This window comes from Elephantulus edwardii, unplaced genomic scaffold (genome assembly GCF_000299155.1).
Source record: "Elephantulus edwardii isolate Elephantulus edwardi_28Jun2011 unplaced genomic scaffold, EleEdw1.0 scaffold00005, whole genome shotgun sequence".
NCBI lineage: Eukaryota > Metazoa > Chordata > Mammalia > Macroscelidea > Macroscelididae > Elephantulus > Elephantulus edwardii.
Genome location: NW_006399755.1, coordinates 28,002,752 through 28,018,686, shown reverse-complemented (window position 1 = coordinate 28,018,686; position 15,935 = coordinate 28,002,752). Strand labels below are relative to the sequence as shown.

Genomic DNA, 15,935 nt, shown 5'->3' with positions numbered 1-15,935 from the left:
ACACACACACACACATGCAGATGATAGAGCCTTGCTTGCTGAAACTGAAGAGGACCTGAAGTGCTTGCTGCAAAAAGTCAAGGACGGTAGTTTTCAATTTGGATTAAAACTCAACATCAAGAAGACAAAGATTTTCACCACTGGGCCAATTTGCAGCACCATGATGGATGGAGAAGAGATTGAGGTTTTAATAGTTACAGGTTGGTTGGCTCCACAATCAACACTCTTGGCATCAACAGTCAGAAAATAAGATGAGTTGCATTAGGTAAATCTGTTGTCAGGGACATTTCCAGAGTATTGAGAAGCAACGATGTCAGTCTAGAGACTAAGGTGTGCCTGATCCAGGCCATGATCTTTGTAATTACTAGCTATGCAGCAGAGAGCTGGACAATGACTCAGGATGAAAGGTAGAATTGATCCCTTTGAGCTGTGGTGCTGGAGAAGAGTCTTGAACATGCCGTGGACTGCCAAGAAAACAAACAGGTCTGTCTTGGAGAAGGTAAAACCAAGTTTCTCCTTGGAGGCTAGGATTTTGAGGCTCCATCTCACATACTTTGGTCATGTGGTCAGGAGAAACCAATCCTAGGAGAAGGACATCATGCTTAGAAAGGTGGAAGGAAGGCTCAGGAGAAGACCTTGGATGAGATGGATTGATACAGTAACTGGAGCAATGGGGATAGGTGTGTTGGAAATCGGTGAGACTAGCTCAGGACAGGGCAGGCTTCAGAGCTGTTGTAGATAGGGTTGCTGTGGGTCACAGGCAACTCGATGGCACAAAACAACAACAAAAACAATGTATACATTTTGTTATTGTTATGTACTATAGAGTCATAACCAACCCATAGCTACCCTTCCAGACAGTTTTCACAGGCAGTAATTTCATGGAAGGAGATTGCCCATCCTTTTGCAGGCATGTCTCATACCTTTGTGAGAAATATTGTGAAAACCATAGATAGATAGATAGGTAATAGAGACATCTCAATATATATCTACACACACACACACACACACACACACACATGCACGCACACACACCCTCCTCCCAATTATGTCTCTTAAAAGTATGAGACATGCCTACATTTTGGATAAAGGATAGTAAATAAAAGCCAATACTTACAGGAAGACTTACTCAGCGCTGCTCTAAGCTACCTATACATTTAGTAACTCACTGTACTTAGAACACTGTACAGAAGAGCCTGTGTTATAGGTAAGTTTTTAAATCTTCAATCTTAAAGAGAAGGAAATGGAGGCATGAACAAGTTAAGGACCTTTTCTTAACTTGACCTGGGTGTTTGCTGTTGACTAAGGAGCAAGGGAGAAGTTGTGATGGCTTCCTGTCCTCTTCCTGCTGGTCTAGAACAGAGAAGGCCTGGCTCACAACTGGACTTGGACAATGTAGAGCTCAGAGCAGCACAAGAAGAGTTATGGAGTTGGTGGCAAGTAACAGTCACCTGAACAAACTGCAGTGACCTTCCAAGTGTACTCTGTCGTGAGAATAGAGAGACGTCTCTTGCGAACTAGGGGCAGGACAGGCAGGTGGGTTTCTCAGCAGCCTGAGACCTCTGCAGCTGCTCTGTCTCATCTTTCTTTATCTCAGCACGTCTGTCTCACTGTCTCCTGCCTCTTGTGTGACCCACTTGTCTGTCGTAAATCTGGTTTTGCTAATTTGTGTTTTGATCTTACTCACAGACTCCTTTCCTTAAACTTGTGAATATTTCAAATGTTTAAACTAAGTTTAGTTTATCTTTGAGTTTTAAAATTATCTAACAAGAAAAACTTCCAAAGAATTAAACTTCTCATACAAGCTAGTAATGATAACAATAGTGTTAGAGCAGCTTGTGTAGAGCATGCTGTACCTGCCGTGGTTTATGAACTTTACGTATACCCTCAATTACAAGGGCAAATGAGGTAAAGGGAGTACAATCCCAGTGTTCCCAAATGAGGAAATGGAAGCAGCAATGAAGCTGTCTGAGGTCACACATACCTTGTTACTCCAGAGTTGGAGCTCAGACCTTATCATCTGGCCTTAGAGTCTATGTATTTAATCTTTTTGGTACATTGTCTGGATTTAATCTTAAATCAAAAATCGGGTAAGTTCCAAGTTTTCTTAAGTGTCCCAATATTTGTAATTTTGATAAAATTGTCTTATTCTTTAAGCTTAAAATCAGACGTTTAAATAAGTGACTCAGCTACCCATTAAATCACAGGGCTTATCTTTTATATAAGCCAATATCCCAAATTCCTTTAAAATATTTAAAATACTTGGTTGGAGAAATGAAAACATTTGGCTATTTGAAGAAATGAATAACTGTTTATTTTCTATAGTCAATAAACATAGATTTCCCCCAAATGGAGTGTAAAAATATTAACACTCTAAGCTTGATTTCATTTATTATTTTTGTGCTATGAATTTTAATCAACTTTATGCCTAATTTTAAATCTTCCTAGGTTTAAAAGTGCCCACAGTTTATGAATTCTCAAGTCTGATGAACTTGCAACTTCTTCACACTTGAGAGGTCATGGACCCTGCTTATTGGTTAATTCCATTCGGAGTTTTCCTCTGGTTCTGCCTTTATGTCTGCCCTCGACCCTCAAAGATGCATAAATTATACAAGATTGGATCCTTCCTGGATTCTCATCTATCATCGTTCAGTCATAACTCACCAAATGTTCACATGAAGTGACTATCCCTTCTGTGTTCCGCTCAGGAGCCAATTGACTCTGACTTTGACTAGTAAACTTTTGAGTCCTCTTGGTGGCCTAGTGGATAGGAAGTTGGCCTGTCAACCCAAAAGCAGGTGGTTTAAATCCACCAGCTGTTCTGAGGAAAAATTGTGGGCAGTCTCCTCCCCTGTGGTTTACATTCTTGGAAACCAGCTGGAGGATGAGCTATGGCTTGATTGCAACTTGATCGTGATGAGTACTTTGTTTTGACCTGGTGCCATGGTCCCATCGTGAAAACATAGGTTTCCAAATTCACTGTCACGGGATGGAGTAGGAGGGAAAGAGTAGTTCAGGGAATGCTTTCAGAGCAAACCAAACCAAACAGGGCTCAAACTGGCCTGAGCAATCAAAATTGAATCCTAGTTGTAACTGGTTTCCAAGTTCGTGGCCTTTCCATTATGTTGGTATTCTCATCTTGGAGCTGGCATTTACTGCATGCTCAATGACTATTGTTGGAGAAATAAATACGCATTTCCTTGCTTACACTTGCCACTGCTGGGGACTAATATCCTTAATTCTCAAGCCCAAGGGCAAGCACCTGGAGTCATTAAACATATAAGACCTTGGGCTGACAGTTTGATGATCTCACTCCTATTAGCAGAATTAGATGCTTTCTTCCAAACACTTGTTCTAGGGACTCAACTGGCAGTCCCCTGCACTGTACCGTCTACTGTAGTATTTGCTAAAAAAGAGCTCTTGGTATAAAGAAGTGAACCTGCTTTGGTTCCAAATTCAGCCTTGGCCTGGGACGTGGGACATGGGCCTTAGCTGCCATATTAAGAATGTGTTGCTTGACGAGCTCTGGTGGCCTACTGGCAAGAAGCTGCACTGCAGTCCCAGGGCTGTGCAGTTCAAATCCACCAGATGCTCTGCTGGAGAAGGAGGAACAATCTCCTCCTATACCAGTCAGAGCTGATTTGATGCTACACACACACACACACACACAAAATAATAAAATTTTTTAAAAAATTAAAAAAGAATGTGTTGCTTGAAAAAAAATGTAAGCAAAAGACCAGCAAGTATATAGCTTCTGCTGCTTTCAACAGGACAGTGGCATTTTTTTTTCTGATCAGAATGGAGACTGGAGACTCTATGAAGCTGGACGCAAAGGGGTTCATAACTCTGCCAGGGTGAAATTGATTAGACCCAAGACCGATATGAAAGTCCCTTGTCTGAAGGGAGTAATCCTTAACTGCCCCATATGGTTTAAATGTAATTTGTGTCATTGTGAAGGAGTACTGGCAATGCTGGTGAATTCATTAGGCCAAATTGGGTCCGCTATGCTCGACAGTAACGTTTCTGAAGATGAAGTTCAACCTTTGTTGGAGAGCTGAAACAAATGAGATTCTTAATAGGCGCTCCACTTAGTCTATGCGTCTTACGAAGCTTAATGTTTTTAATGCCTCTTCTTTTTTTTTTTAAACCCCACTTAACAGTCCATCTAACATTGCTGCTTCTAGTAATATTTTTATATGGAGTTGAGTTCTATTGTGTCCATAAAATTATGACTCAGGCCCTTTTAAATATGAAGTGTTTCCAAGGCAAGAGTTATGGTTTTCTCCACACACGCCCCCCACACACACATCCCCCAGCAACTGAAATAGGTTTGTGTACTGACAAAAACCATGCCAGGCACATAATGGTTGGGTACTCAAAACATTATTCTCCTGATGAATATTCCTCAGAGGCAAAGATGACAAAGCTTCACTTCACATACTTTGGGCATGTTGCTAGGAAAGACTTTATTGGAGAGGGACATAATGCTTAGAAAGGTAGAGGGTTAGTGAAAGGGAGATTCTCAGAAGATGGATTGACACAGTGAGTGCAGCAATGGGCTAGTGTGTTAGAGATGATGAACATGACGCAGGAACAGGATTTGGATTTGTCGTTCATGGTGTCACTGTGAGTCATACTTGACTCCATGGGACCCAACAAGTCCCACCGTCAGAGCGCTCAGGGAGAGAGGCAGGCCATCAGCAGGAATGATGTTGGAATGTGGGGCTTTGAGTGAACAGAGCAGCTTGCATGGACGTGTAGGAGAACCTTGTGCCCAAATGCTTCTGAGTCTGCCGTGGGATTTAAAGACCTCATTAAGAAAGCTCCCAATTATCTGCTTGGTTGCTCTGTTATTCCCAGTGAAGTGATTATTGTGTTGCTGTTACATAAATCTGTATCTATTATTGAATATGTCAAAGCACATATGCTGGCCCAGTTTGCAAATCTCTCTGAAAACAAAGGAAACCTGGCACAGAACTTTATTAGTATGATTTACGAAAACACATTTGTAGTGAATTTAAAAAAAGAAAAGAAAGAAACCATGGGTGTATAAATTACTGTTCATAAAACAAACTTCTCTTTCTATTGATCCTGTGAACATTTTGTTGTGGTTTGGGTAAAAGTTCACAAAGCAAATTCGTTTCCCACTCAACAGTTCACAAAGATTGTCCTGTGGCAGAGGCTGCAGCCGCCTCAACGTGTGAGCACTCCTCATTCCCACCCTGCTTCCATTCGCTTAGCTTTGCTACTCCTTCCTGCCGTCTGAATCACTAACTCTCTTTTCACATATACTTAAAATTTTTTTTTTTAAAAATTAGTTTTGAAATGAAATAAGAGCCAAAACAAGCTATATAAAGTCATTATATTTTGGCCTACGGATGTTTAACTTAATAGCCCTGTCTTGAGAATTGTTTGAATGTTACATCCGGAGGTCTTCCATGCACATGAGCCAATCCCATTTGTCATTTGATGGGGACTGAGGCCATTTGCCAGTGGCCTGCCTTCTGTTCAGCCCTGTAGTCTTGTGCAGACAACCTGCGTTAGATTTCTAGGGCTCTTAGTACAAACCATCACAAAAATAGGTGGCTTAGAAAAAGTTATTGTCTCCATTCTAGAGGCTCAAAGTCCAAATTCAGGGAACCTGCAGGACCATGTTCCATCCAAAGGCTGGAAGAGGATGAGCCTTTCTTATCTCTTACAGCATCTGGTCACCCCAGATAGTCCCTGATTTGCAGCTGCATTGTAACTCTGTGGCCACACTGTTCTGTCTCTGTAGAGTTCATGGTAGTGGAGTGGGAAGCATGTTTCACTGCTAACCAAAAGGTGAAGTGTCTCCAGCAGCTCAGATCCATCAGCGATTCTACAGAAGAAAGATGGGCGGTCTCCTTTCATTGCAATTTATGGCATCAGAAACCCTACTATGGGTCACCACGAATAAAAACTGACTCCTCTGCAGTGAGTTTGAGTTTGTCTCTGTGTCTCTTCTCTCTTTCATATGACACCATTTTCACATCACTCCAGCATGGTCTCATGTTAGCCTAAAACATCTTCAAAGACACATAAGGCCATGTTCACCAGTACTGGAGGTTAACCAAATCTCCACTCCCACCCCGACCCCCAAAATACCACTTCAGACTCATTGCTGTCAAGAGGGTTGTGACTCACTTAGAGCCTCCACTCTGTTTCCAAGGCTATAAATAGCAATGGGAGGAGATTGCCTGTCTTTTTCCCATGGAGCTGCTCCTGGATTCAAACAGGGAGAGATGCACAGCTTTTGGATAAGCAACACAACTCACTATGTACTACCTTCCTGTGCGTCTGAGAGCTGGACAATGAATAAAAAGAATGGAGAAGACTTGATGCCTTTGGTGGTGTTGGAGAAGAGTGCCTACGGACTGCTGAAAGAACAACAGATATATCTTTAGAAAAGTGTAGCCAGAGTGTTCCTTGGAGGCCAGGATGATGAAGCTTCATCTTACATACTCTGGGCATGTTACTAGAAGAAGCTATTCTTTGGAAAGGGGCATGATGTTTGGACAGGTAAACAAGGTACAGGAAGGTCCGCAAAAAATAGGAAGAGCCCCAACGAGATGCTTTCACAGAGTGACTTCAGCAATGAGCTCTAGTATGTCAGAGATGATGAGGATGGCACAAGATAGGACAGGGTTCAGATATATTGTGCATAGGGTCACTGTGAATGTTTTTCAACTCAGTGGCACCTAACACCAACAATGCTATCAAGAGTTGTTGTTGTTGTTGTTATGTACCGTCGAGTCGTTTGCGACTCATAGCGACCCTATGTACAATAGCCCTAAATCCTGCTCTATCCTGTGCCAATTGCACTGCCTCTGACACACCCATCCCGATTACCCCAGTCACTGAATCAATCCACCTCACAGAGGGCCTTCCTCCCCTACTCTGTCCCTCCACCCTCCCAAATATGATGTCCCTCTCCAAGGATCTGTCCCTCCTTACAACATGTCCAAAGTATGTCAGACGAAGCCCCAGAATCCTTGCCTCCAAGGAGCAGCCTGGTTTAACCCTTTCTAGGATAAATCTGTTTTCTTGGCAGTCCATGGTACATTCAATACTCTTCTCCAACACCACAGCTCAAAGGTATCAAGAGTTAGGATGTGTTTTTTTAATTATTTGTCAAGGCTACTTTGCTCTTTTTTTTATTTTATTATTTTTTGTGTGTGTACCGTCAAATCAGATCTAACTGGTACAGGAGGAGATTGCCCCCCCCCCCCTTCTCCAGCAGAGAATCTGGTGGATTTGAACTGTGCATCTCTGGGATTGCAGTGTAGCTTTTTGCCATTAGGCCACCAGAGCTCCCCTAGGATGTGTTTTTTTAATAACCTGTAACAGCTCCTGGAACACTGGGGCATTTTTACCACAGAAAAGGCAGTTGCTTGCTCAAATTGCCTATTCATTTTTGACCCTTAACACACTTGTAGAAAAAATAGTTAGAGTTTATTTCTCAAATGGTTACCTTTCCCTTGAAAACATTTAACTCCTCACTACACCCCACAATCCCAAAGCATGCAGTGAGTGCATCCTGGTGTGTTTTTAAGCATTTGTAACCAAGTTTACTAAACCTTTGATAATGGAACTTCTTTGTTGGCACAGCTTCACTAACTTGATTAAGAACATGCACATTAAATACATTATAACTACATTATATTGTAATAAACTCTGAGGGTTAAAATGGGATTGACTATGAAGTTCATTCAGGTAAAATATTTTTAAACCTCTCAGGTTCTTCAAATGCAAACATTTAAAAGTATTTAACTAAAAATTGTTTCTTAAGAGCCAAGTCTATTTGAGACTGAGGGGGGGGGGAACCAAACCCACAAAAAAAACACCACCAATCTATAAACATTTACTCTTACACTCATACTATTACTTTCTGAACCATACTTTGAGTAAGTCTCGTATAATTAGAACAAGCTCCACTCCTTTCCACCACTGTTTGGCTTACACTTTCAAAATTTGTGCTTTCTCACCTTCAGTTCATTATACATTTAAAAAACAAAACACTGGTCTTCTTTGGAATACCAGTGGTATAAAAGTTTAAGCAGTTGATTACTAGCTAGAAGGTTGGTGGTTCAAATCCACTCAGAGGCTCTTTGGGATGTTCCCTTGGTGATCTGCAGCTAACCATCGCAATTGGCTTCTGAAAGGCTTAGAAACTATAGGCAGTTCGGCTTTGGTACAGGGGTCACCAGGAGTTGGAATCAGCTCAATTTAGTAGCAACTAAAAGCAATATGGACCATCCTAGTAGCCGATTCTAGATTTGAGCAGTTTTTAAAATTAAATCGCTGGGGATTAATGAATGTATCAATCCCATTAGATGAGGTTTTATTCCCCCCCCCCTTCTACCTCGAATATTATATGGGAAGTGAAAAATCCCTGGATTTCAAAATGACAGTGATGCCGAGAACCCTGAAGTAACCGAGATCCCTCACTTCCATTTAAAGATTGACCTTTTAACGTGCTAGATGGCATGGGGCAACTCTAGCTGCAGATGGCCTTCTCCATGATGAATGCGCAGAGAGTCTCTGGTTTAAGAAGTGGCAGGAGGAGTGAGAGCCACCCCAGGGTGTCCTGTTCACGAATCTGCTTCTGTGGACAGGAACCACTGTGCTTCGCCTGGTCTCCTGGAGTGAAGTCTGGCAGCCATCTGTTGTTTGTAACAGAAGTAGCTGCCTGCAACACCCTCTGGAGCTGTCTCCACCCTAGTGGGGAAATGAGGCAAAAATAATTGAAGGGTATTTGTCTTGGATATGTGGGCAGAAGTGTTCTCATCAAAACAACTTTGAAAATTTGCTCTGCGTTGGGGTGTGAGTGGGTATGTGGCCTTTTATAAAAAAAAAATACGAGGCGACAATCACAAGGAATTAAAGGTGCTTCTTTTCCTGTGGAGAGTGATCGTCCAGGCAAAACCTCTATTTTAGTCTCTCAGATGGCACCAATGCAGCTTCAGTCTTGATAGACTGTCTGGGGGACCCTTGACGGCTTTCTGGATACATGCTCTGAGCCAAGTGGTGGAAATGAAAGATGAGTGATTTTGATGAATGGATTTCCGGGAAATATGGACAAATGGAAGAAGGTCCTCTTCCGCTGTTGACTTTTGCTACGGCTCCCTACAATGACCAGAAACCAGGAACTAGTGGATTACGGAAGAAAACCTATTACTTTGAGGAAAAGCCTTGCTATCTGGAGAATTTCCTCCAGAGTATATTTTTTTCCATAGACCTAAAAGAGCGCCAGGGATCATCACTGGTGGTTGGTGGAGATGGGAGGTATTTTAATAAATCCGCAATAGAAACAATAGTGCAGATGGCTGCTGCCAATGGGGTTGGTATATTTATTGTTACATTTCTGACTCTCCCAATTATCTCTTCATTTTGCAGAAATATACAAAAGTGCAGGATATGTGTGTGGTGTCCTTATATGCAATCTCAATTCTACTAACATACAGTTAAATTTCACTGTGACCTCAGGGTTTGTGTTTTGTGAAAGTACTCCCGGGATTACCTTACCTCTGTTAGCAGATTTAGGAATGCAAGTTCAATTGCTTGTGTATTGTGATCTGTCCCTGCTGCTTGAAAAGTACCTGTTGCTTTTTAGACACTTGAAACCCTTTCCCAGTCTTAGGCTGTCCTATCTATAGTCTTAACTAGCTCAAGGGGCACCGTATCCTATGTACAGAACTCTAATGAGAGGTGGAGAGGGGAGGGTTTTGTTTTCTTTCAAAGGCTTCCTTGTTGAAGTTCAGTCACTTGTCAAACAAGGAAACAAAAGCCAGGGCATGCTGTTGTTTATGGATCTTGGTAGTTGTGCAGCTATGATAAGAGGGGATTGTAAAATGTTAGGTGTGAGCCTTCCAGAAGGACCTGTTACAGGGGAACCTGCTTATAATGACGTTGGACACAAAGGAGCCCTGTGTGCTGTGCTTTTGTGCATGCAACTGGGTAGAGATAATAGTGCCTGTGAAACTGTGATATAAGGAGGGTGTGTTAAAGCTTTGCATTGTCAAAATCTTGCTGCCTAGATTAACCAAATCAGGACAATTGCACCAGAAAGCATTGGTCTTGATAATCTAACGATTTACAGCACTCCCTGATTTACAGGAAGGGTATTGCTGTTTTATACTTTGGCAATTTCACTGCGAGACCTAAAGTATATTTTTCATGTTAAAGACAGTGTTTAGAAATAGAGCACACAGCCCTTCAATACCTAGAAATTGAAGTGGAGGTGGAGAAGGGAAGGGATGTGAGTTCTGGGAACATAAAATTGAGCATTGAAAGTGAACATTGAGCATTGAAAATGAATATACATTCATTTTCAATCTGTTTTACTAATAAGCCAAGCAGGTGCAATTACAGAAGCCAAACGAGAAGGAAAACAAAACCAAGCCAAACCTGTACCAGGAAACCAAGTTTAAAGTATGTGGGAACGTCCTGGTTTTTTTGGTGAGAGCTTTCTGTTGATACTCAGTCTCAGAATCTGAATGCCTCTAGAGCTAAAATTGCTGATAAAGCATTCAAACATGAAATTATTATGAAGCAAACATGTTTTCAAGATAAAATGTGACATGCTGTAAATTTCATGTTTGAGGGGCACTATAAAGGGAATCATATTAAAATGCTTTTAATCTTTGGAAAGAGAGCGAACGGGACATTATTTCTCTGCATATATCCCGGCTGTTGAGTGGATCTAGTACACTGTCCCCTTTGCTGTGATATATTTGGCTTCATTTCATTTTTGTGTAGAGCTGAAGGATGTGGAAGAGGTGGAAGGAATGTGTAATTCAGGCAGACCCTGTAGACTTTCTCAGATTTACGATTGTAGGTTTGCTAAATAATACATTTAAGAGATAATCATTGACTAAATATGGTAGCTGCCTATTTGTTAGAGCTACAGCAGCTTAAGCAATATTTTCAATTCTTTTCAAGGACATGGCTTATTAAAAATAGCTTTACATTTAAAGCAGTAGTCATGCTACTACTCAACTGAATTACTTAAAACAGTTAGTAGACCAGTAAAGCACTTTGATCTGATAAAACCTGACAATTCCTACATAGTTTGATTTCTCCTTTTCCTCATGCATATCCTAGGTTCTTACTGTTTTAAAATCTCTTTGATTGTGGACTGTATCCTTAATCACTACTCAAAGATAGGACGAGAGGGAGAAAATGGAAAGAACGAGAATTATTGTCACGGATTTTAGTAGAAAGCAGTGTTCTTCCCTCACCTTTTCAGTCCCCACAGCATTTTTGAGCAGATTTTTGGGCTTTATCAGCCTAATGAACTAAATAGAGATCACTTAATTTTTCCAGTTAGTACATCTTTATTGGCATATTTGTAGATTGTAGACACTAATCCTACTTTCATTTAAAATTTCCCTTTGTTTGTATTTGCATGGATTCAAACTCAAACCACAAACTCCTTGCCATTGAATTGAAACCAACTCATAGCTCACCCTCCAGTGGGTTTTTGGAAGGCAGCTATAAATCGCCCTGGAGGCAGTTGCCCATCTTTCTTGTCCCCCCACCCCACCCCAAGAACCACTAAAGAATTGAAACCACCACAGAGGCTCTGCTTTTCAATGCACAGCACAACTTCTTTGTGGTTTACTACCATTTGAGTTTCCCTGTTTGCACAGAGCTATCTGGCCTAGTGGTAAGGAGCTGCACTGCCAACCAAAAGGTACAGGGTTTGAATTCACCAACTGTTCTGTGAGACAGAGATAGGTAACCTTTTCCTGTGCATGCAGGGTCACTGAGTTCGTTCCAACTCAATGGCACAGTATGAAGATAAAGGAAGTTTTATTATACAAAATAAATCACTGATGAGGCCCTATTTGGAATATAGATATTTCATTCAGTCCCCAGAGCTCTTAGATGACATGAGAGTAGAATCAATGTGTATGGTTAGCAGGAGAGCAAATTAAACTATCTGTTAAAAAAATGAACATTTAAACTTTTTTTTTTTTTGCCATGAGATATTTGACTATAAAATATTCTGGAGAAAGAAAGAGGTATCCTGTTTGGTAGCATGGTGTAAGTTATTCAAGTATGGTGGGATAGAAGAAAAGGCAAGAGAGACTGATGAGGGAGGGTTTCTTGGTGTCAAACTCAAGGAATAAGTAATCTCTAACTTGGCAGGCATTTAGAAGTTGAGAAAGAGTTGGAACTTTGTTTTAGAAAGATGAGTTGAATGAGCCTGAGTAGATGAGACTTATTCAGCTTGAGTAGAGCAAGGGAGGTGTAGATGGAGCTTGAGTCAGGAGCCGCTTCAAGAATTATTAAACTTTATCTCCCCATTATCAGACTAAAGTTCATAAATTCCAGAGGATGAGTCCTACGGAAGAGAGTCTGCCCTAGAATGAGAGTACTGTGGCCCATGTGTACCTTCCTTGGCTCAAGTAAGAGAAACTACCATTGACTTTGCTTGCTTTTTTTCCTTGACTTTCCTTCTCATTCTTATCCACTGGTATATAATCCCTTCAGTCTGAGACCAAATCACACCATATGGAATGGTAGAATTAAGGAATGACTTGGAGATATAGCTTAATATTAATCAACCTACCCTTTGACACCCGCATTTATAATCTAGTGAATAGTGAGTGAATTACTTTATATGCAAATAAAATTTCCAGATAATTCCACCTGTCCCTCTGGCTAATCAGAGCGCTCTGGTGGCTAAGGAGCTACACTGCCAACCTCAAAATACGTGATTTGAATCCACCAGCTAATCCACCCATTGTAAAGATGGACAGTCTCTTCCTGTGCAGTTTACTGCCTCTGAAACCTTGCTGGAGGGTCAGCTATGGGTTAGTTCCAACTCAAACATAACAATAAATCTTTGACTAATTGGATTATCCCACTGCTGGCCCCAGGTTCTTCCTATGGAAATTCTGCAGCTACTGAACCATGTTTGTTAATTCTGATCAGAACTACTTATGGAAACTGCTCAAATGGTGAGGTGTCACCATTCCCACTGTATTGAGTCAGGAAATGTAAAAGTTCCCACTCCCTCGTTATAAGGAGTTGCACTGCCAACCCAAAGGCACATGGTTCAAATCCCCAGCTGTTCAAGAGGAGAAAGCTGTCACTCTTTGCCTGTGCAATTTACTTACTTCTGGAGGGCCAGCTATGAGTCAGATCTCAGTCAGTGGTACATAATGACAACAATGTGGCCTCTAATTTGTTGTATGACTTTGTCTACCTGTATATCCCTGTATCTGATATAGAGCTTTTCCATAAATATCTGTTACTATTGCCTTTGGATGCATGTAAGAATGATGCAATGGGCAAGGCCTTGACAAGTCCAAACATCACTTCTCATTCATGCAGTACCACTTGCGAGGAGCAAATGTGAGGATGGATTGAACATGCTGTGGAGTGTAGGAAGCATTCTGCAGTCTAGTAGTGATTGTTGACATTGCTTTCATACCACACATATTCCTCTAGTCTATTTAGGAACCTAGTGACAACATCTACCCTGATCATGAGCCTTTCACAGGGGAGGTGGAATACATTAGTGTAGTAATCCCAAGACATATGAGATCCAAGAGGTGGCAGAAATGAACCAAAACTTCCTAGGATGTGGTTGGTAGTTATTGTCTTGTACTGTTTGTTGAGTTGACTCCTTTTGTTGACTCATAGTGACCCTAGAGGCCCCTATCAGACAGAGTAGAATTGCTCTGTAGCATTTCCTAGACTGTAATGGCCGGTCTTTTCCCCTGGAGAGAAGCTGGTGGCTTTGAACCACTGACCTTTTGGTTAGCACTTGAGCACTTTAGCCAGTATACAACAAGGATTCTTGGATGAAATGAAGGTTGAATTTTAAGTCAACTTTTCAATGATGGAGGTAATCAACAAATATTTTTTTCCAGATAATCCAGGTATCTCATCATGGTCAGGTGTTTTCAGCACCTGAACCATCAATTCATTTCTTGAACTATGTTTATCCTGAGTAAGAAAAAAAGAAGAAATAACTAATGGAAACTTTAAGAACCTTTCTTTCTCTTCCTTCTCTCAGGAAGGAGAATGGGGGAAGGGCACAACCTTCCCATTTCAGAAGTCCTTTTATGTAGCAGTCACATCTTCTTCAGTTATGTCAGAACAACTGACAGAATCCATTACTTCTTTTCCAACATGGGTCATGTTGAAACAGATATAAATTACTGTCATTTTAGCAAAGAAAGATTTAGGAGCTGTGCTGATAATATCATCTGTGAGTGATATGGGAAGGTGAGTTAAGACCACAACAAAAATATTTCATGTAGGTGGTTCCAACTGGTTTACTCAGTAATAACTCCCAGCATTCCTTGCTTTAGGCTCAGGATGTAACTCAGGTACAAGATAACAGGGGTGGGAGAGTTCTGCTTTAAAGAAACCCACTGTAGGAAAATCCAAGCTTAATGGGAAACACAAGTATATAATAAATGCATTTTATAAGATTCTTCATATGAAGTTTACCTTTTTTTTTTTGCTTGAAAGTAATTTTATTTTACAAAATCTTTCCCTTTGTGTAGAATCCTTTTAACGAGTTAATTTATATATTCTTTGCCAACATGGATTGAAATGATGATTGAATTGGACAAAAATGTGGGTCTATACACAATTTTCCCAATGCATTAAAATGGAAAACTTAGTATGGAAAGACTCTGTTTTAAATACTACATACTTTCTTGATAGAACCTTGTATAATCACCAGAGCACGCTATTCTAAAACCACAGGCTCAAAATACTATCTGAAGGAATGACTCCTTTCAACGATGTTAAATCTTATTTCTATTACATGTTAGAGAACATCCAAGCAGTAGATGTTCATAAAAGAAAGTCTTTGCCAGTCAACTAGAAAATGTTCTTGTCCATCTACCTGTAGTGCTGGTGTTTCTGTGTGGTGGGTAGCTCTTGTTAAATTATTGATGTTAAAAGGTGTACTCTGGATTTCTTTTCCTAGATTGGTCGCTTAGTCATTGGACAGAATGGGATCCTCTCCACTCCTGCTGTGTCATGCATCATTAGAAAAATCAAAGCCATTGGTGGGATCATTCTGACAGCCAGCCACAATCCAGGAGGGCCCAATGGAGACTTTGGAATAAAATTCAACATTTCTAATGGAGGTTAGACTGCTGTTATTTGTTCATCATCCCCCTCCCCCTGGGAGATAAATGCTTTTATAAGTAGTCCTGGGAGTACAATGGTTACGCACTTGGCTGCCAATCAAAAGGTCAGCAGTTCAAAACCACCATTGGCTCTATAAGGCAAACAATTTGGTGAACTGGTCTTGTAAAAAGTATAGCCTAGAATCGTCTCTACTTACAGAGCAAGAGAATGCATATAACCAAAGACTGAAAGAAGAAAAATAGTTCAGAGGAGTAATAGCCTACATGAACCAGAGTCTTCTTTAATCTGAGACCAGAAGATCTAGATGGTTCCCAGCTACCACTACCACTTCAGTGTTCTAATCTGGGTCAGTGTAGAAGGTCCTGAATAGAACGGAATGAAAATGTAGAACAAAACTCGAAAAAAGGCCAGACCTATGATATGATAGTGTCTGGAGGAATCCCTGAGTTTGTCATGCTAAAACAGTCTTTGGATGTGATAATGAAGCTATTTGTGCAGGTTACATTTCAGTCAAATAAGGCTGGCTTATAAAAATAAACAGTGTAACCAAAGAGTACTGTATTCTCATAAACAATCAAGAGTGAAACCAACTGGTTGGCATTTATCCGAGAGCAAAGATGAGAAGTCAAAGAGAAGAAACTAGATCAATAGAAAGGAAATAGGAATAATGAGAGAGAGTGCTGACACCTTGTCAACAAATAGCAATAACAAATACTTTTAAAAAGTCATTAGACAGAATGGAATCCTTTTATAAAAAGGTCAGCACAATATTGATCATCCCGTTTTCT

The 15,935-nt window shown here is 40.7% G+C and overlaps 1 protein-coding gene across 2 annotated transcripts in view; it reads left to right on the top strand.

Moving 5' to 3' along the window:
• The window catches only part of PGM1 (phosphoglucomutase 1), a 108,702-nt gene that overhangs the window by 42,817 nt on the left and 49,950 nt on the right, over positions 1 to 15,935 (top strand). The window contains exons 1-2 of one of the 2 annotated variants that reach the window (XM_006879768.1): positions 8,811 to 9,361; positions 14,981 to 15,143. In XM_006879768.1, the coding sequence (XP_006879830.1) occupies positions 9,062 to 9,361; positions 14,981 to 15,143 (463 nt within the window). In that variant the 5' untranslated portion in view covers positions 8,811 to 9,061. Of the gene's footprint in view, positions 1 to 8,810; positions 9,362 to 14,980; positions 15,144 to 15,935 lie in introns of those variants that run through there. The other variant, XM_006879769.1, reaches the window with a different exon arrangement.